General features: G+C 40.5%; 1 protein-coding gene across 2 annotated transcripts in view; it reads left to right on the forward strand.

Annotated features, from left to right (window-relative positions):
* cadm2a (cell adhesion molecule 2a) overlaps positions 1-23,106 on the forward strand; it is a 211,828-nt gene that overhangs the window by 144,780 nt on the left and 43,942 nt on the right. For both annotated transcript variants that reach the window (XM_083927084.1, XM_083927085.1), the window contains exon 2: positions 16,066-16,215. In XM_083927084.1, the coding sequence (XP_083783210.1) occupies positions 16,066-16,215 (150 nt within the window). The remainder of the gene's footprint in view (positions 1-16,065; positions 16,216-23,106) is intronic.

Genomic DNA, 23,106 nt, shown 5'->3' on the forward strand with positions numbered 1-23,106 from the left:
TAGCTACTAGCACAACATAATAATTTCCAAGAGCCACTGAAAATTGCTTATCAGGGTTTGATGGCTCTAAGATATAAACAACTGTCCAGCAGCTGGCTTGTATCTTTAGCTGTGCTTTCACAATTACTTTTTGGTCCCTCACTGACAATGAATTTCAACCTATTTTCACTATGTTTATCAGCCAAAATTGAAAATTCTATATTTATTGTGTGCAAGGAGAGTGATGTATTAAACTGTAATCGAAAAGAAAGCACAGTATATTCCATAACCCGCCGAGTCGGCACAGACAGATGTATTCTCTTTGTTCTTCCTCTCTCATTCTTTTTCAGGTGCTGTCTCTTAGAGCTGTACAGGTTTTCAGGCTCACTGGAGGCATTCCAATAGATCCATCAATTTGGCAAAGCAGTGTGTGTGAAGCATAAGAGTCATTCCCTTGGGACACACACGCAAATACACAGACACACATGCGCTAATAGACAATCTAGGTTGCTTATTTGGCTCCCTTCTGTGTTTTTACTGGCAGAAAGCCTTTGTGGTGACGCTCTTGTAGTTGGTTGTGGTTCTATTTGTCATTGTACATGGCCATATATTGGGCTGTATGGTTTCCACTGAGCTGTCTCACATATCATGGCATATTATCTGCTAGATGACTGTACTGTCTGTGCTTCTCCTTTTTGATTACGGTGCTGTCAATCACAACCTAATATGATGGTGTAACGGTGTGTGCATGCATGTCCTGAACACACAAACACACACACACATCATTTCTCTTTGTGTCTACACAAAACAGAACCAGCATACAGGCATCAGCTGTGAACAAGATCATTAGCTGTAAAATGTCCATATAGTCTGTAATTTCCTCAAGAAATAAAACGAAGCACAGCATTCACTAATCAACAACATGATATCTACACTATGTTCATATCCTTATGGGTCTTGCAAGCTCATTAGAAAGCAACAGCCTTCCTTGCATGATCCAGATGATGTGACACAACTAATTAAAAGGTGCCACACTGTAAGGTCTCAATTTGCTGATGAGCTAAATCCAGACATTCTCTTTCATGGTTGAACAATTGGAGGGTTTCAGCACTCTTGATTGACATTCAAGATAAAGGCAATTGCTGTGGCTGCATATACGCGATGCATGTACAGGCTAACTGTTCTTCCTACAGTTATCTAATCAGCTGCTCTGTCTTCTGTCTGTGTTCTTTTTCCTCTCTGTTTTCTGGCGTCTGCCTCTCTTGCTGTCCATCCAACCCCTCTTGTCTACTTGGGGACTCCAGTGATGGCTTCAAAAGGCAAAGCTCGAGGTGAGTTGTGGCTGCATTTTCCTGCATTGCCTCTAACTCAGCCTTACAAAACTACCATCGGTGAAACAGAAAGATTTTTGAAAAATAGTTTTGTTAGTTGCTTTTATCCTCTTGTTTGGTGTTGTTTGCTCAGTCATGTACCGGTGTATGGCAGCTTTAAAATGGCTTAAGATTTCAAGGTGGAGTGTGTAGGATTATACGTTGATTTAGTTTGTTTGAGCTAGTAGTGAGGTTGCAACCAACTGAATATCATTTGGCTCATGGCCTTCAGGTAACTTTAAAACCATAGACTTTAAAAAATGTGTTCATAGTCTCTGTGACATCACCCATAGGTTTCTGAGGAGCCAAAATGAAGCTCAAAGTGGGTGGCTTCAAACATCGCAATCTTGACAGTTCCTGGCGTAGCCTAACTCCCAAATAATCCAAAAAATGGCTAAAGAGGTGGTGAGTGATGGAGCCTTGCCCTTATTTTGCATATCTTTAAGCCTAAGCAGTGAATAGTGAAATTAACTATATATATTTAAACTGCTTTTTGTAACTTTTTTTTTTTTTTTGCTGTATAGTTGATGGTAGACTTTTAACATGGGGGTCGATGAGATTGACTTGCTTTTGGAGCCAGCCTCAAGTAGCCATTTAGGCAACTGAACTTTTGGCACTTCATCATGGCTTCATTTTTCAGCCCTGGCGGTTGTCACTTGGTGGACCTGCGCCCTCTGTAGTTATGAAGTGCTCATTCTAAGCTAAGGAAAACATAACGATTCCTAGTTTTTGGTGACTACACACTAATAAAAACATAATTAGGAATATTATGTTCGATTTCAGTAGATCCCCCTTAATCCTAAAGAGCTTAAAGATCCTTTAAGATCATAAACACTGAATAGTGAAGCCCAAGGTCATATTATCAATAATCAAGTGTTTAATTGTGTAATACTGTACTTTACCTTTGCCAGGCAGAAGTGGCACTAAATAAAAATGATCAAAATCTCCTCCATCAATCCCCGTGTCATGGCAGTGGGAACAGATAACAGATCAGAGACAGGCAGAATGTTTATTTGAGAGAAGATAACCTGATTTCATTCAGCTGAGCGCTTCAGTAAATATGCCTCTCGAAACTAAGAAATCAGTCAGCCATGACTATAATCTCATTCTGTTTAGTTGCCATACTTGGCTAATGATTATAGAAGCACATGTCTTGAATACAGTCACATTCCTGAGCAGAGATGTGATGGTAAGTCAAATGAAAGGATAGACATCAAATCAGATTGTATTATCAAACATTTGGTGGGATGCAACATTTTTAGCTATTGATGGAAGTGATAAAGTAATTCTTAGAATGTGCTGTAAAGTGTTTCCTTAAACAGTCTGACTCAGAGCCAATCAGGAAAACAAAGGTAGACCTATATATGAATAAAATGTTCTCAAATGTAAACATGTTTGAGTGCAAATAATACCCAATCTGGTTAAAAAGCACACTCCATGCTAACACCTTAATCTGAATCAATTGGCCCATCTATTCCAGTTGACGGATTAAAAAGAAAATCGGTGTAAAAGCTCTTTCCAATTAGTTTCTGTTTTCGAGAATGTATACTCTTTCTGCACATGCTCGTTTGTCGTAGTCAAAAGCTTTTCCCAGGGGAAAACGCACCACGCTCTCGTCCATTGTTTATCATTCATGAGCACTCTCTACCACTTTTCCATGTGGTGCATCTTTCCCAAGAGACCCGTATTTAAATAAGTTGCATTAACTAGGGAGATTCTGAATCATAGTGGTTAGCTGGCTTTCTGTTTAGTAACCACAGTTGTTTGCTCTGATAAAGTGTTTGCTTTTGTACAAACAACAGTAACTGTGTAGTAGTGCTTGAAGCAAGGTTTGCTCCTGTCAAAATTTTGATTATTGTTGAGTGATAGATTTAGTATATTGCTAATTTCAATATCCATTCAGTAGCCTACTGTCTCCCTTTTCCTTCTCCTCATCCCTCTCATGATGCAGGATTTTGTGGTCTCCCTGCTGCGCCTGAATGCGTAATTTATTCAGACAATCTCTCCCGGCCAACATCCAGCTGCATGTGTTTGAGTGAAAGCTCTACTTCTCTTTCACTGTTGACCCTCCTCCCTTCAAAGGCCACCCTTACCTGGCTATCATCCTTTTCTATCTAACTGCGACAGTATAGGAAATCCATTGCACTCTTAATAGGGGAACAGAGAGTGTAGATCACAGTCGAGCACGTCTCCCTCCTTCCTCTCTCGCCGTTATAATGAGGCTATTGGTAGGAAAACATAACAAGCCAGATAAGATTCATGCTGATCAGTGGGCAGATAAAAGCTCAGTTCCCCTCAAAGCACCAGTTCATCAGCGTGTGTGTGTGTGTGTGTGTGTGTGTGTGTGTGTGTGTGTGTGTGTGTGTGTGTGTGTGTGTGTGTGTGTGTGTGTGTGTGTGTGTGTGTGTGTGTGTGTGTGTGTGTGTGTGTGTGTGTGTGTGTGTGTGTGTGTGTGTGTGTGTATATGCACGTGTGTATGCGCGTGTGCCTGAGAGAAAGATCTGTATGTGACCGAAGGACTGAGTGACTGGTTGAGGGCACTTTTGCATACATTAATTTGGAAATGCATATATAGTACAGCCAATCCCTTTACACATGAAAGATTAGTTAATACCTGTCACTATACTATTTTTCTTTATTGGTGCAAGATTAAATCAGGGTTATTTTAATTAAATTGTAATGTTCCATATTGTCACCCATAGATTTCTGAAGAGCCAAAATGAAGATCAAAGTGAGTGGCTTCTGTCGCCATCTTGGCAGTGCCTGACTCTGCCTACTCCTAGCTAGTCTTAGAAATAGGCGGTAAGCGGTGGAGCGCTGTGGGTGAAGCCTGGCTCGAAGCCACCCAGCCAGCAAAGGCTAACAAGCTAGGCTAGGAACTTTGCAAGGAGGAGATCAACCTGGGCAGCAACCTAGACGGAGTTACTTAGTGGCTGTATTAACTCGAATTCAGGCAGCGCAAACCACACAGCAGGTCACAGCAGGCTGGAGGCCAGCATTCAGATGAAACAATTCTGAGCTTCTCTTTGAGACAAGATCTTCAGTGTCAACTCTTCCCTTACTGGAAGTGGTGGTAAAAGAGTGTTGCAGCTTGACACACAAGCCTCGAGTTGCTTTTTTAAAACTAGCACTTTCTGTTCACTGAATCTCGCAGATCTCCCCTGGGAATAGAAGCGTTTCCAGAGATCACCCTTAAATGAGCAGTATCTGTCAACACATCACCAGACATTAGGAAATCACTCTGTGGCATGTTGATTTGGGGAATTTGGGAGTTTTTGGTGGCAGCAATGATTAGTCTGATTTCCATCATGAATGTCACCCTAGTCTGCAATCATTCTGCTCCCACCCCTTATGAAAGCACAGAAAAGAGTTGCTTCCTGTGATTAAAAGAGAAGAAATCAAGCGTATTATTTCTCCTCCACATCAGTTTTAGAAAAATTGAGAAAGTACTAGCCACAATAAATCAAATTTCCCTGACCTATTTTTAGATTTAATTTACAAAAGCAACTTAGCCAGCAAGTGTGCGTATGACTTATAAAATATTGTTTGCTATTGCCTGTCCTTACGTATATTTAAAGAGGGAATAGAGTGGAATATCTGAGCCTATAGGTATAACTACAGTACTTAGCCGAAGATTTCTTTGTGTGTCCTTGCAGCTCTGAAAATATAGACTGAATGAGGGACTGGGATTTTACTTTTTCAACTCAAAATAACATGCAGTGTACATTGCACTGCTCGCTTTTAGCCAGCACTGATCATTGGTAACACACAACCCACACATCTACGCTTAGATGCATCACACACAAGTGGTTATGTTCAAAGAAGTAAATGCAAGCACATAGAGGAAATCGACGTACACCTGCTCACATTTTATGCATAAACCAGGGCAACATCATTTAAATGCCTGTTTCCCACATGTTTAACATCTCATAGAGAAAATGGTCCTCTTTGCATTAAGAACATTTAAGATATTCTTCATTTTTTTGCACAGTATTTTAGTCCGGTCCCCCCAACATTGCTTTCACTTTTCTGTCAAAATATGTACTTTTGTCCATACCCTAACTTGCCTTTGCTCTCAGTTTCTTCTGCCTGCTTTTGCCAGCTGGAAGAGAGCAGCATATGAAGTATTAATGAAGGCCAGGTTTACCTCTGTCATAAAACCATGAGATGTCTGCCCTTGGCTTAGAAAGGATAGTGAGTCCTGGTCATTTTGGACTGAGCGAGCTTGAACTAAGGCAGCTTACACACAGAGAATGAGCAGAGGTTTATATTGTTGCTCTTTAAACTGATGTGGCTGAATTAAGGGCAGGAATATTAAGGAAACTATATTGGTGTCTGGAAGAGTGTCTGGTCACACAATGTGAGTCTCGTTTTTTATACATGATAAGAAAGGGTTTGTCAGTTTTTCCTCAGCAAGAAAAAAGCGAAAAACTGTTGCGCACTCTGACATGTGTGTGTCTTGTTTCTTGTTGAGCTTTGTTCACACAAGAAGGTGCTATCATAGGAAAAATTCCTCCATAGATCTTTTGTCACACCACATCACCGTCTTTTAACACCTTTTACATCCCAGATGGGATTAGACGGGACACACACATACACACACAATCTCAAAAACAAGCCGAAAAGATGTCACTCTCAACCTCCGACAGCTCGTCACTCGACGCCACACTGAAACACACCTACAGTAATGTCTCCTTGGAGAAGAAGATGATCTTTTGACTTTATTTGTCGAGTTGCACATCAACTTTGTGAAGACAGCACCAACAGCTGCCCAGTCTAATTACTGTATGTAAATGACAACAGCACTGCCATAGCCAGCCTCTCTGGTGCCGGATAATTAATTTCATATCTGCAGATCAGAAATGACTGTCCTGAGGTGGTTGTACACCAGCGCTGAATACCCTCTGCAGGGGTAGCATTCAGTTTGCTCACAGCAGGAATCTTATCACTGTCAAAACAGTTAGTTTCAGATTGGAAATGCACGCATGCGCACACTCACAAACACACATTCTCTCTCTCTCTCTCTCTCTCTCACACACACACACACACACACACACACACTCATTAACATACAATTCACTCACAATCACCTCAGTTACCAAGCAGAAAGGACAACAATATATTTAGTTTATTAAAGGTCACTAATATTTATTACAGTACCAATTCTCCCAGCATGGTGTCTAGGAACAGAATATATTACACATTTACACTTAACATTTCAGGTCTTGTAAATTTATCATTTAGTTGCAGCATCAATTAATATTTCTTATCTCAAGTATCTCCATAAAGCTTATTTGAGTTGGGCAAATCCATAAATCCTTCTTTAGATATAGGGAGGATAAATTGAGCATATTTCCACTTTGCAATGAAAGCAGCAGAGGCGTGCACGGACTTTTTGAAGGGCAGGGGCGGAAAGAAAAAAAAGGGCACACATAGTGCGCCCTCGCCACTGAAGAGGGCACTTAAGCATGCGTTTTGGCTCCTGGAGGGCACTTTAGCACACGTTTTGGCTCCCAGAGGACACTTTAGCACGCGTTTTTCAACAATTGGGCCCTGCCCCCCGTGCATGCCTATGGAAGGCAGTTTAAATGTAAAACCATAATTTGGTATTTAGTCCTCTAGAATAAAATATTCTGACTTGCAGATGACTAACATATATAACGACTTGCTCGCTCAAACTTGACATCTGGCTGGTACCACCACCATCTCCTCTGCTTTCAAGAGATTTAAAAGATAAATGCAGTGCTCTAACCCCCTGTGCTTTCTTGTTTAAAACGGCAGATACATAATTGTGTCATCCACATGGATGTGCAATTTAATTCCAATGTGAATATCTGAGGCTCATATTTCAGGTGTTATAGTGTTATGAAATGTTGATAAATCACATTCGAGTTGCAACGTGGATTCGGGTCAAATGTTGGGATAGAAACTGTGTATGACATGTTCCTGAGAAAAAGGAAGGAGTTAGTGTGAAAATGGTCACAGTAGGAGGGAGAGAGGGCAGGGAGTGATGGTGTGCTATGTTAGCTTTTGTGCCAGGAAGTAACTAAAAACATTTTGTGTTCCATATTATCGGCTGAAATTGGTTCTCACTTTGAAAAAAAGGAAACAAGTCTGCCTGTAAGTAACAGTAAATTTGTGTTTTTAACATTTTACTTCTGCTCTAAAGCAATGAGGAGGTCGATAAGTTTTCTTGCTCAAGGACTCCGTGACAGGATACATGGCTGGTTGATGAATTCACACAAGCTCTTGAGATGATCAAACTCTCGACCTTGTACAGTCTCTGCAATCACTGGGCCACCCTGCTGCCTGACACTCTGAGAATCACTCAGTCAGAGAAGCTTGTCTATCCAGCTGTGTAGCCACCTGTGTAACCTTAGACACTAACTGGTCATGGCAAAGCTGCCGTGTCCCATGTAATCTCCTGCATCTCATTCATGATCTTCTGTCTAGGATGCATTTTGAACAGGGAGTCACTTGAGGTCATTTGTAACACTTCATAATTCTGATCAAAACAACAGCATATGTTCATAATGCATTTTTCAATTTTTACCTTTTTTAAAATGTATTAAAAACATTTAGAATGAAATATCAGTCTATGAAGCAGTGTAGTTTTAATGCAAATATGAGTTTCATTGAGCTTGAATATTTAGGATTCCAATTGAATTCCAGTATTCCAATATCCGTGTCTGTGGCGACATTCGCGGGCTAGATGTTAGTGGTGGCTACCATCATAGTAACGTTGCTGACAGCGGTTGGTCTGCCGGCCCAGACCTTAGAAAGGTTATGCTGCGTTCACTTGTAATCAGAAATTCCAACTTCTGAGTCAGGCTTGTAGTAAGGGCAGTTGTACTGTATAAAAGGTATGTGTGTGTGTCTGTGTATGGATTTAAGAGGGTAAGATATAATGGACGGACTGGAAGTAGAGAGGTGAATGTGTTTAAATAAAGTTTACAAAAGAGCAACAAAAAAAAGAAGGGTAGGGCATGCACTAATGTCGAAATCATGGTTAATTAGTAAACTTTACGTGTGCTAACTTTCTGACTTACCTGCTTTTGACTGGTATACAATCTTTTAGCATTCTCGTTTCTCGCTTCATTGTAGCGACATAACCATGCGTCCGGATCTCAGATTACTTTGGCATGTTCATATCTGGTAGAAATGATGGAACTGTGAAAACAAGACTAATCCTTTTTGAATTCAAATGTACATCGATTAAATCCCAAGGTTACAATTATAAGGTATTTATGTCTGTCTGCCTTCAAAGGTGAATTTTCTAATCACAATTGTGGACTCCCTCTATTCATTTAGTAAACCTGTATTCCAAGCCTGTACATCATAGCTCTATAGCTCAGTTGAGCTCCAGTCCTGCTACAAAGGTCAGTAGCTCCAGGCTCTTCGTCTGTCTCCCTGCATCTCTCTCTTTCCTCTGCTTCTTGAATGCCTAAATAAGAAAGGTTAGTAGACTCACCTGCTCTTGCTTTAAAGGTCATGTAGGAGAGCAGACAGCAAGCATCCGGCATACTCTTAACAGTATTATTTGTTCGGTAGTTTGCTCTGGCAACAGGTACTGTCTATCTGATGTGCCTACGTGTCCTGTGGATTCCTCTCCTGCCCTCCCAGGCATCTGCTTTAAGCATAAGTAATAGTATGGGTTTTTTTTCTTGAGAAATACGGGATGCAGTCAAAGGTTGGGCTATAATAAAATTTCCCTACTGACATCTTGCTTTCATCCAAAAAAGTGCTATATTACAGAAGGGTATCTGATCAAAAAATAAGACCTACTATTATCGATGGACATTGGAATGAGAAAAATACAGGTCGACATTTTGTCCACAACCTATAAGTTTTGGTGATTTCACCATTACTATTGCTTAGCTGGTGTTGCATGAAATCGCAGTGAAAAGCAAGCTAACTAACTAACTAACTGGCTTGTCAGATAGTTTGCTAATTCCACCGTGCTTTAATGCCTTACTGTGACTAATTCAGAATTAGAATTAGAATCAGAAATACTTCAAATGAATAATAATAATTGCAAATTCCAGCTATACAAACAACATACTCTATTTAACAAAAACCATAATATACAGACAACAGATATATTTGGAAAAGCAGAATATAAATATAAATTATATATATATATATATATCTACAGTATATATGAAATATACATTTTTTTAAAAAGGATGATAATAATGTGCAAATGAACAGATTATCTATGCTTGAGTCCTTATTATAGAGAGGGGGTGACTCTTTCACTCTCCAAGTGATGCATTGTATAATTTAATGACCACAGGCAGGAATGCTTTCCTGTGCGCTCTGTGGTGCATCTGGATGTGAGGAGTCTTCTGCTGAAGGTGCTCCTTTGTTGGGCCATTGTGTCGTAGAGAGGGTGTGAGGGCATGTCCAAGATAGACCGTAGCCTGGAAAGCATCCTCCTCTCTACCACGGTCGTCAGGGTGTCCAGCTCCTCCCCCACAACATCACCAGCCCTCCTGATCAGTTTGCGACCTTCAGCCCACTACCCCTAGCATGTTACAGCAAAGAAATCGCACTGGACACAACAGACTCATGAAACATCCTCAGCATCGTCTGGCAGATGTTAATGGACCTCAGTCTCCTCAGGAAAAAGAGTCTACTTTGGCCCTTTTTGTAGAAAGCCTTGGCGTTTCTAGTTCAACTGATTATTGAAGTACATCCCCAGGTACTTATACTCCTCTACAGTGTCCACAGGGACCCCCTGGATGGAGTCACAGGGGTTTTTACCCTCCTCAGATCCTACATTAACTTCTCTGATTTTGTCACGTTAAGCTGTTGATGATTCATCTCACTCTGAGTGACGACGTTGCCCTGTATTCACTTTCATCCCCCTTTCCAATGCAACCAACAATTGCTGAGTCATCAGAAAACTTCTGAAGGGGGCAGGACTCAGTCCACTACTTCTGTCTCAGGGGAAGAGGGTGAAGAGGAAGCGAGAGAGGACAGTCCCCTGTAGGGCCCCAGTGTTGCTGACCATCCTGTCAGACACACAGTTCTGTAGGCGTACTTACAATGGTCTCATATACATGAGAGGGGGTGGAATGGGAAAATGACGGTAGTAACTTGACCTCCGGTACAGTAGGTGGCGCTCGACCAACATACAGCTGGTCGGAATACAGCTTTATTTTCCGTTTTTTCCCCATGGGGGAAAACGGCCGACTTTTGGACAGAATTACGACAGAAACGGGTCTTCTTGGTAGTGATGCTACTTGCCATGGCAAAGTCCTCCCTTGGTTAAAAGGTAACGTTCTATTGTTGTTATTTTCAGTTTTTGGTGTTGTTTTCGGCACTGTTGCTTCCTGATTTATTTATTTTTATTCCTGGGTCAAAAGCCACCACCACAGAGTGTGGAGGGGGGGAGATATAACACTGGCACATGGGCAAACGAAAAACCTGATTATACGGGTAAAGCGTTTACATGCATGAGAACTCCAGTTACTAAAGGAGTTATCTAGGTATGTTAACCAGTGTATGAGAACTCAGATTTTACCCGGGGTATGGTGTTTACATGGTGTTTGAGTATGCCCTTACCCGATTATAATAGTTTTTTAAACTGCATGTAAAGTCTCATAAGCCTCCTCCGACCACCTCCTCACAGTCCTTGTGGTCGTAGGCTTCCTCTTCACCAGAGGCACATAGCAGGCTTGGAGGTGAACCAGGTTGTGATCTGACCTTCTCAGAGGACGGAGAGAAGAGGAGATGTGTGAACTCTATCCAAGATGACAAGTCTCCCGACATGATGATGAGGGCACTAGGGTGTTGAGGCTGGAGTTTGGAAATGGTGGTGTGTATGATGCTGCAGGCAGATGTCGTGTTTGCAGAGGGAGTGATATGGAGAACAACGGTGATAACATGCAGGATCTCTCTACACAGATGGTATGGACAGTCAAACAGCCAGCAGTTCAACATCCGGGCTACAGAACTGTTCTTTAATGTTGATATGACCAGGATTACACCATCTGCTGTCTACTAGAACGACAAACACATAGCCATGTCTCTGTGAAACACACCAGACTGCACTCACGGTACTCCGGGTCGCTCCGCGTTAACGCCGTTAGTTCATCCATTTTGTTGTAAAGAGACCATACATTTCCCATAACAACATTGAGACGGCTTAAATCTTCTTCTCTCAACAAACCCATCCCGTCTCGACCCTCCTCTATTCCCCCGACGTTGCTTCCCACCTCTTCATCCCAAATGCGTTTTTCTGTAGAGTTCGGGTGGTATATCAGCTGGTCTGGCCACTATGCCGGCCAGCATTAGCGTGATCAGCTGTTCTCCGGAGTAAACAAAGGCAGTATGTTCCGGTAGAAGCGGCATTGATAAAAACAACACAAAAAAGACTACTAGAAACTGTCAAAAGCAACCTCATTGAGGGCAGAACTTCACCGAGTTAGAGTGAAGAAACAGAATGAACAAAAAGAGAATAGAAGTTAAAAAGGTTTAAAAACAAAGCAAACTCAAAGGCTGGAGAAGTAACAGGCAGCATGCAACTAATCACGCTCTGCATTAGCAATATGCTTTCCAATGCTATGACAGGAGTGTGTGGATAAAGCATTACCTTCTACTCATTTATCGGCTGGCCAACAGCTTTTGGTGCAGTGGGTGCAGTACTCATAAAAAAAAAAAGAGAGTGACTGAATAAAAATTAGTCAAATTCATTACAGGCATTGCAAAATGAAGCACACAAATGTGAGGGCCATTATCGTGGATAAATAATACCCTGTCGTAGGGTTGTAAAAAAAAACTTGATACTACCTTACAAAATGGTCGATACTTTTGCCATCAGCAATGCAGCTTCTGCCTCCTCCAGTTGACACATATTGTCACCCAGCAGCAATGCAGACAAAACAAGACAGAAGCTACAGCTCGTCTTTCTGAGCACATGATTGCTGCTTCATCACGTTAACACTGAGCTGACTGAACACAGATAGCGCTGCTGCTGGAGGACCTTCGAGACCGTTTTTTGTAGTAGTAGCCGTTTTGAAGTGTTTAGCTTAAGAGGCTAAAGACCAAGGAAAGGCTAAGGATGTAAACAAGCCGCTAGCGTCAAATAATAAACAGTAATGTTAACGGCAGCGCTAAGCAGCTAACATCCTCAGTCCAACCCTTCTAACTTTAACAGACGTTAATTTAACAGGATGACACAAGAACGTGTTTGAAAAGTCAGCCAACAACGAGACAGAAACAGTGGCAGCTGCTATACCAACTCTAGTTACTGTAATCAGCAGTGATAATATGGTGTCAAGTCACCAGAAACACAGAAGATAAACAGGACTGTAGCTGAATACATTAGCATGGACCAGATCCTTGTTTACACTGTGGAGAAACCTGACTAACAACTTATTCACCAACGGAATCCAAGGTTTAACCTCCTTCATTGAATAATTTAATGTACACAGAAATCCCTCAGCTATACAACACAATAAAACAAACGAGAGTTTGAACATGTCATATTTATATACACCCTACCATTATGTGTTGCCCTTTTTATTTTCCCTGCGACAGACAACCTTTTTAAACTGTTGTTATTGATGTTGTTTGTTCTAATCATTATTAGAAAAAAATCCTACCTTATTTTTTTGGAATTTTCTCAACATGGTATAAAAAATGGTATAAAGTATTGAATATTTAACTGGGCATCGATTTCAACTTTTAAGTTCTGAGTCATGACAACCCTACCGTGTTACCGTGCCCATGACTAATGCAGTACTTTTTGTGTTAGGCACAAGTTGTGGGGAAGCTTTGCCACCAGCCTGGATTATCAGCCAGTGCATACACTGGGTACTGGAGGGTACATTAAATCTTAAGATTGAGCTCATCTAGAGAGACAGCTGTGTGAAGGGTAAACTGTGAGAATCTAGGGGAAATAATGATTTGCTCTTTGTTTTAAGGCAGCTGGAATCTGCATTGCTCTATAATATATGGCATTTATGTTGACATAATATATCTAATTCAAGCTAAATGAAGCAATGTTAATTTCATTATGCCATTACTTCATAATGTCATGCACATGAGGATGTTGTTGACCTGGCTTAGCCTTGGCATGTCAGTCAAAGTGGAGGGCAATTAAACTGACCCCACTCTTCATGAAAGATAGAGCCCAATTGAGCACAAGAAAGGAGGTAGGATCAAGATAAATTTGAAAGACTGGGGAGCACCGGGAGACAGAGAGAATATGAAAATGAAAGACAAAGAAAGTGGAAATGCCACCCTTCAGGGATCAACTAGAGGAGGAAACGTGACAGAGAGAGGGAAGGGAATTTAGTGAAAATGATATGAGCTGGTAGAGAGAGAGCAAGAAACTGAAAGTAGGAGAAAGCATGGAGGTGAAGTGAGGGAAAGACCTAAATTTAGACATGGAAATCAGGAGAGAACAGCTGCCTCTTTCCCTCAGGAGATACATTTAAATCAGGTTTGGGTGGCCAGAGGGGAGAATGGAAGAACCTACTCCACTGGCCAATTAGGCGCACAGAGCACTGCACTGTTCTAATATATCCATCATCGTGGCCCCTTTAGCCCTTTCAGTCCCACTAGACGTGTTTCACCAGACACCGATGCAGGGCTTAGGCAGAGGGATCCCTGGACTATTGTGACTTTTTATAGGCACTAGTGGAGAGGCAAGGAGAAAAAGTAAATCAAGGCAAAGAAAAAAAGGAAATAAACTTATCTTACAAATGTATACAGGGTCTCATGTATGACACCTATAGTGTGAAGAGTATTGACTGATAAATCAAAACTATATGTCTTTCCACATATTTATATCATGCAGTACAATTCCAATGATGCGTTTTTGTTTATAATCTCCAATGCAAATCTGAATCGAGGCATCCATATTCCCAAGGGGATTAAGCGCTTTGCTGTGACATTAAATCACCCAAAATTACCCAAATGTCATGTTTTCCTGTTTGTCAAAAGCAGTTCATTTGGAGAACAAACTAGCAGATTATATTGTCATGGATGAGTACAGGGTTGACGACACAACAAGTGAGCACATCCCCAGAGTGTCTCCCTCTTCAATTACATTTCGCAGGGACATATCCACTGCAGTAATGAACTAAAATTATACGCAAAGTCATATTGTGCAGAACCTCACACATAAAAATCAGCAGTTAACCATTAACTTCCTTTTGTAGCCAGCACAAAAGGAAAGAAAATGCATCACACTGGTATGTATGTCGCCCAACTGCGTGAGTGAGAAAAATGAGAAAAAAGTAAGTGATTTAAAGAGAGGAAGTAATAAAGAGAGCAAGGGAAGATGCAAGAGAACGGTAAATCGTTGACAGATCATGCCTCATGCAAAACTTTCATGAATAAAACATATCCTTAGCCTCCCATAGCTCAGATCCATTTTTCTCCAGTTTCCCCTGCTCTTCCCTCTCTATCTCTCACACGCATGATTAACCTCGGGAGCCCTTAATCAACACTGGAAATGACCCGTGCTCCTTGACTTACCTCTCACTAGCTCTCCTACCCTCTTTCACCTCGCCCTCTCTTCTCTCAATACGTCCTTCACCGCAGGTCTGCCAATGATGGGGTTTGCCTCGCCTGCTAAACCTGCAGAAAAGCATTGTTTTGGGGTTTGTTTATCTTACCTGTACAGTCATTAACTGAAGTAAGGGGACATACAAAATAGCCTGCTGAAAGAGATCTAATCCAGTAACAGTGCTTGAATGTAAGGGTATCAAGCAGAAACACACAGGAATGGAATTTAAAAACTTCTCAATTCTAAATATTCTTTTTTTTTTTCAATTTCAGGATCCTTTCCTGGGGGGATGGTGGTATAAGATGGGAGGTTTAGCTGGGGATGAATAATCTGTCTCACCTAAGCCTTTATTCACACAGTCTTTAAAACCTGTCCTCTGGGTTAAGAGACAGGGGTAGATTTATGGTTATTATTATTTACTTGCTCACAGCCTCCCTCACAAACACACACACAGACACATACTTAAGTATACACACACACATGCACACAAGACAGTGAGCTATCCAGAGTTGTGAAAGCAGACGCGCAGATGACGAACCAGTTGCAAATAGCGACCTATCCATGGTGCTGAAAACAAGCTCTACTCAGACGCAGAGGTCACACACCATTATATAGCTTTGTTTATCTTTCTGTTTCTCGCACTGGATGCAAGCATTCCACTCACCAACACCCACGCATGCACACACACAAGTCCACTGAGAATGGTTTTTAATTGGTCTTCCCTGTGTTGCTGAGGTTTCAGGGTTGGTACCGCAGGCTAAAATGTCCCTCTGTGTGTTCTATGTTAGGGTCCAATTTAGCACACAGTAGTGACTGGCCATCCTGGCAGAACATTTGCTTTTAATTAGGTGATAAGCATTTTTTTTCAAAGACATAAACCAGATTTCCTCTCTTTTCTGTGGAGTGTGAAGCTCCTCCAGTGACAGAAAGTACTGTAGTTTTCTTTATTTTATGTGCATCTTTATGCACCAACTGGATGTAAATCACATAACTCTCATGTCTGCCTTGGTAGTTTTAATTTTATATGATCATCTAGAATTTATTAAGTGAATTTAATTAACAGAGCACCCTTACAAACCAAGCAATCAAAAATGTACCATCTGTTTCACTCTACCCCCGTATCTTTCTCTCTTTCCCCCTTGATGCATCCTCTTCTCCTCTTACACGTTTCTCCTATGTGTTATGTTACAGGCATCAGCGGCCAGTACCCTCTGGTTCAGAACGTGACAGTGACAGAGGGTGGGACGGCAAACATGACCTGCCGCGTGGAGTATAATGACAACACCTCCCTCCAGTGGTCAAACCCAGCACAGCAGACCCTTTTTTTCGGGGACAAGAAAGGTGAGTTTGGAGAGTGACAGACAGCACAAGCCACATAACAGACGCAGTCTTACAAAGTATCCCCTGTGTTAAGTTCCTGGTGGTTGAGAAATGCACAAAATAAAAACAGAATTTTTTTTTAAGGTTAGAGAGCAACCGAAAACCCTTCTGTGTACCTGCGCGTTTGTCACTTAAATAGGCTGCCTTCTTTATTCGCAGCATCTGTCCCACATTTCATATATCTGTGTTTTCCTGTCTTTGCTCTGTTTCCACAGCAAGTGCATTCACAGTACATAGAAAAAATAACACACCCTTCCTCGTAGGATGGATTGTATGTGGCTATTATTATTTTTCACTTAATCTGTCAACCTTAAACACACAAAGGAGAACAAAGATGGCTGGATAGATATAAAATAGTAGTTGTGACAGTACAGTATACATATGAGATCCATACCACTTATGGGCAGCAGCTAAATTTTAAGCTGTGTAGCGCTTAACCAAAAGGACCAAAGAGACCAGGGAGGCTGGCATCACTTTCCACGCCTCAGTTGGTGAGAGATTTATTTTTTACATATAGGTCAATTAAAACTACAAAAAGTTAGTGAATTAGGTAACTTTACTGTTACTTAACGTCACCAAGTAACAGCTGTGGCATTGTAAGTCAAAGTTATTGCTGATTGATAGCTCTCAACAGCATTGATCTATTAGCTTAACAGATAAATTATAACCAGCAAACACTGTTTTGATGTTAGCTACACTAACTTAGCTCAAAAGTAATGTGCAGTAGCGTTCACATTATAACAAAGTTATGAGTATTACCCTAACGTCTGACCACTGAGCAGCTGGTTCCAGTCAATCAAATGCAAAGTAAACATGCAAGGATGAGTGCTCATCTTCCCTTCTAAATCCCATTTCATAATATCTCAAGACAAAGCTACGTTACAATCTACACATATAGTGAAGCCCAGGCAAATCAACACAACAGTAACGTTAACCACGGACTTAATGTTACATGTTACTAGCTAATCCAAAGTCATCTTGAATTCATCATCACTTCACTTAACTTATTTTCAGCTTACCTCATGCTTTTTTTTTTTTAACACAATTTGACTTTAGGTAAAGCAACTAAAAAAAATAATCCATGTCTTCATTAGGTTGTAATACAATCGGAGAAAGTACATTGTACTTCAGCAGTTCAGGTCAAAATATTATAATATACTATTTCTCTGCATTATCATCTTAAATGAAATGGCCATAAAAATACAAATATAAATTGTTGTCTGCAATATAAATCCACATGATTTGTTATCCTAGAGCCATAAATTCTACTCTAGACAGGCACAATTTTCTTATGCTTATTACTAAAAAATCAAGGATTAAAAAGACAACATAAGCCCCGCCCCTTTCCCCATTCCAATTAGAGCAATCCTAAAACTGGACCCAGGTAAAATGGCCGCCATATGGTTCCATCCCAGAATGTCACTTCTATTATTTTATATGTATGTAAGGCCAGCTCTTTTTCTGACTTGCCTTGCCAAGAACAGGGTAACCAGTGGTGAGCATTGCCTGCCACAAACACTTGGAATAGTTTCGGGGATTGTTTTTATTGATTTATATCCATCTCATGATCAGTGCAAACCTCGGAGCAAGCTTCCCACGGAAAGAAAGTGGTGGATCATGTTTTTTCTATACTTTTCTATCCGAATCAAAAGATGTACAAGTCTCATATTGTTGTTCAAATTGAGTTAGAACATCAGAAACAGCCCACACACTCTCAAAGTCAACAATTCACCCCACTGTGCAAGTGCCCTTCACTGCAACCCTGTAGTACTTAGCTCGTACTGCCTCTAGCACACAAAGTGCAGTATGAATTAAAATTTCTTCTAAAAGAACAAACTCAATCACCTGAGCTTTGTATGGTACAGCAGTGTGTCCTTGTGTATAATTGATGGTGCCACAGCATTAAATTTGTTACACTATAATTTAACATTTTGTGGTACAGCATGAACAGTGACTGGCAATGGTCTGTGTTTTGCACCCATTTGATTGTATATTTTTTGGTATTGTGATGGATTATAGACCAAAAAATGAAGACAACTTAACACTGTAAACACTTTAACAGTTTCCCCTTAACTACAGTGGGATTTGTAGCGAAAAATATCAATGATTAAGTTTAGACTTCTTTTTAGAATAGCTACAATAGTGGACCCTGACAGGCCAGCAAGTGTAATGTAAAACTAATCAGATTTCACAACATGCCCACTGACAAGGCTTTCGCTAATGTTAATATATAATATGTAGTTATGTGTTAACAATGTGTTAATAGTTAGTATAAAATGTGAGTTAAGTTCCATTTTGCAATATTTACCAATGCCTCATAAATTCAGCAGAAAATGACTATAACATCTCAGAAATTACTTCAACGTTTACTTTATTAAACTATTTATATAGTACATTATTTAAACTGAAGAAAGAATATAGGACTTTAACAACCTCATCAACCTCACACCCCACTTCCTGAGAGAAAATGGCCTGAGAATAATCTTTAGAAAAGACTCCAAGCTCTGTATAATAAACACTCTATTATACTGGAGACCTGCATGGTGCCGCAGAAAAATTCCTTCCATTAAATAGATGCAAACCCTTGTTATCTTTTCACACGTTCACACACATAGTGAGGCACACACACACACACACACACACACACACACAATCACACACACAATCTGTGGGTGTGGCACAAAGCCACCAATGTTTTAATGGCTAATAAGCACAAAGGCTTTATTCCTGACCCTTCACACCCTCTTCAGTGAAGTCTCCATAAAGAGGATTCATGGGTCTTATTTTGTTGGTTCATGCCTGCTGAAATGATTGTGCCCTATGCGTCTCTCAGCTGTATTAGTCGGGCGTAATAGAGTATGAATCACACTCTCTTGTAAGTGTCTGGATTAAGCACATATGGGATTTACACAGTCTTCTTCCATTATCCGTCTGCCCACTGGGTTGCCTTGTGCATCTGTGTGTTCACACAATGTATGTGTGTGTGTTTTGCGTGCACGCGCGTATCTGCGTTTGAATGTATTTTTGCATGCAAAGCATTTCAATTTTCAGCCATTCACATTTTCACTTACAGGACAGTGCAGCAGTAAAAAGCTGCATTGAATATCAAATTCAACAGTTGATGTTCTCTGCAGGTTATTCCAAATCACACCACGGTCGGTCTTGGGGGTCTATTTCATGGCATTTCCAGTGCAGCGCTTTGAGATTGGAAATGAAAAAGCAGCCAAAGACTCTTTTTATTATGAGAAATGCAAAGGGATACTACTGAGGCCCCAGAATTGCGTCGCTGTTGTGGCTCGGTCTGTGTGTGTGTGTGTGTGTCTGTGTGTGTGTACATGCTTTGGGAGTTGTCTTGCTGAACATGGCAAATTCAGATGTGCATGCTGATGGGAGCACTGAGATGGTGAGTGTTTCCAAAGTGCCACTGGCAGTGTGAAAAAGGAAAGATGTCTCAGCTGCAAGCGCCTTTGAGCACAGTAGGTTTCAGATTAATTTTCCTTGCTGCCTGTTGGGAAGAAGATGGGGATTAGGGCACACAGTCACCCAGAAACAACAACCTCAATTTGCCATCTTTTTGCATATTTTGCTCTGTTAAAATTCATTGAAAAACATCTTTTTTTGTTTTTCATGGCATCATACAAGGCACTATTTTTATAAAGTTCAACGTCTACATTCTTTAAGGTTACTGGTTGACTCTGCATTTGTAAACTCCATAAGAATTCTTAAAATGAGAAACATTTTTCCTGCATATGTTTTATTTGGAAGTCAGCACTGAACGTGTCTCTTCTAGTAAAAAATATATATATATTTATATGACCTATTCATTGCAGTTGAATTGAAAAGATGATGCACAGAAAATGTCATTTTCATTTCATTATACAGAATACATTCATATTACAGACTTCTGTATATGTGGGCAACTGTCCAAAAAATCAACTGAACCTATAATACGTTTTGTGTAGTTCAACAGATTGTCTGTGCACATACACCTGCATTTGCATGTGTTGTATCTCAAAGACTGTCACTTACATCCTCTATAAAAGTCAGCAACAGAGCATTAGCATAAACATATTGATTTTCAAAGACAAATGCAGCAACTGCCTTCATTACAGTCCTTTGAGTGGTGCCGGTTTCATCACTGTTGTTGTTTAATGTCAGGGCTGAGGCTCACCTCCAAGACGTTTAGTCGGATGAAAGAGACTACTCTTGTCTTCTGTCCTCTCAAAGGTGCGCCGATGGTTGTAAAGTAAAGAGAATTTCAAATAAGTCATTGTCCCGAAAGTAGCCAATTTTGTCCTTTCTATCACTTACCACTGAGGGACTTAAGCTTCGACTGCGAGAGAGAGATGAGCACTGGGCAAGAGGGATTCTCTCTTTTATATGATTCAAAAGAGGCTAATATCTCTTTACAAATTGCTCTTTTGGTTTCATGTAATTCAAGACCTGATAATAGCTTTATTTCCTGGATGGAGAAATTCTGCAATGAGGCATAATTACAATGTATTCGTTATTCCCATACTAGAAAGAACCCATGTATAATTACTTTCCAGGCTAAATTTGCAAGCCTATTTAGTGGACATGTGTGAGCACTGGCTAAGGTGACATTTACATCATTTATTCAACATGGTTACTGTAATTTGCTAACCCCTTTTTTTCATTATCCCATTTCTTTTCCAAAGCCTACATCTGTATTTTTTATTCTCAACCTACAGTACTCTCTTGAACCCTTTCCCTTCTCTTTAGTCCACCCCTGGCTTCTGTTGTTCGGCACAGGATTGTGGTTTACCTGCCCTTAAAAGCATCATAAAGTATTCCTCTATATAGCACACATTAGACTTTGTTCAAAATGTGGCTAATGCAGCAGACACATTTATGGAAACAAAAGATTCTGTATGTATTTTTCAGGTATTTTGTCTGTGGTTAGGGTGTCATGGCAGAGAGAATCCGAGCGCTCTGCAGGATAAAACAATGGCACTGCTTGGTGCATGGTAGTGTGATTGTTCTTTCTTCAAAGTCATATTTCAAGAGTCCTTGGATTGTTTTTGTTTTAATTGTAATTCATTTCAGATTCCTGACCTCAGGAAATTATTTCAAGACGGGGAATAAAGCGTTTCAGACAGAAGGTGAATACAGGTATATTGAGACAGTATGAGAAAAAGTATCTTTTTTTAACATTAAAGTGTGTAAACAGCAGAAGCCCCTGGAGCCTTTAATGATGCGGGAGACAAGAAAATAATTTTAGTGTATAATATTTTAGGGCTTCAACTAACTATTTCAATATTGTTTCATTTTCACTAATCTGTCTTTCATTTTCTCGTCCATCGATAAGTTGTCTGGACCATTAAAAAAAATCTGAAAAATTGTGAAAAAGGTTGATTTCAGTTTCCCACAGGTCACGTTTTGATACAAAACTACAGTGCATGCTGTGCCGTCTGCAGACTGATTGAATCTGTTTAAACATTAAGATTAGTGTTGTGGGTGAACAGCTAAGGGCCAACTGCTCATTTTTAGGCCCCTGAGCTGCTGAATATGAAGCTATTCTGATCCTCAGCTGTCAAATATTCAACTGCCAGAATCAATTTGCCGACTGTTTGTGGTTGTATGAGTGTGTGTGTGTGTGTGTGTGTGTGTGTGTGTGTATGTGTGTGTGTGTGTGTGTGTGTGTGTGTGTGTGTGTGTGTGTGTGTGTGTGTGTGTGTGTGTGTGTGTGTGTGTGTGTGTGTGTGTGTGTGTGTGTGTGTGTGTGTGTGTGCGTGCGTGCGTGCGTGCGTGCGTGCGTGTGTGCGGGTGTACTGTACAGGTGTGCATGTGAAATGTCAAGCATTCCACCTCCCCCAGTATGCAACCATGAAAGCTTTGATGCATTCAGAGTATCTGTGCCTGAGCAATTTAGGGGATAGGCTTTTAAAAGTTTTCCAAAGTAAATAACCAAATAAGAAATGCCTGACAGACTTTTTATTAAACAGATAGCAGAACTTTCTCTCAAAACTTAATCTTAGCAGGACTTTTGAGACAGCTGTCTCTTTTTTTTTTATTTCCTGGAAGAGTGCCTCTATGTAACATCCTTTCATATCGTCCTGAAGATTGGTACGGTGTTCTCTCTGATAGAAAAAAAACTTGACTGTAAATCTCCGAAGATCCCTAACAAGTCCCCTCTCCCCAAGACAAGCACCATAAAACATGAGAGGGAGAAAAAGAGGAAAAAGGAGACGGAATGTAGGCCTTGGTGGGATAAAGGGGAGGAATTAAGGAGGCATTTTATGAGAGCTTTCAAATGCAGTTATCACCTCTGAAAGACACAGGCAAACTTTTCTTTGACCTTGACCATTCTGCGCCTCTGCACATGTCTTTGTTTGAGTATAATATTCAGCTTTTGATTAAAAAAAAAAAAAAAAAAAAGCTTTTTCTTCTTTCTTCGGATTGTATTTAGAGGTGCTGCAGAGTTGTCATTGACTGTGTGCATGTTGCCTATAGAAACTGGTGTCAGATGAATGTCACATTTGGTTCTTTTCCTGCACAGCTGTAAAGTAAAATATATGACTATTGCCAAAGGCAGCAACAGATCCAGTTATTACTGCCTTTGCTAGAATAGCCACTCATCATCTGTGAGGTGGAGAGAAAAATACCTCAGGCAAATGGGAATAATTAGCTCACACTTAGTGGCAGGCTTATTCTTTCTCTTTTTGCTGGAGAAAGTTCTGGAACACAGAGTTGGGGAAAATAAACCAAATTTATAAGAAAATTGAAAAAAGGAAATGTGGCTCTACAAACACTGTCCACTTCCTTTCAAATGCTTTTCAAAGTCATTTTTTGAAGGATAACTGTAGTCGGTAGCCTAGAAATATCTCCTTA

The sequence above is a fragment of the Echiichthys vipera genome (assembly GCF_963691815.1).
Source record: "Echiichthys vipera genome assembly, chromosome: 14".
In the NCBI taxonomy this organism is placed as follows: domain Eukaryota; kingdom Metazoa; phylum Chordata; class Actinopteri; order Perciformes; family Trachinidae; genus Echiichthys; species Echiichthys vipera.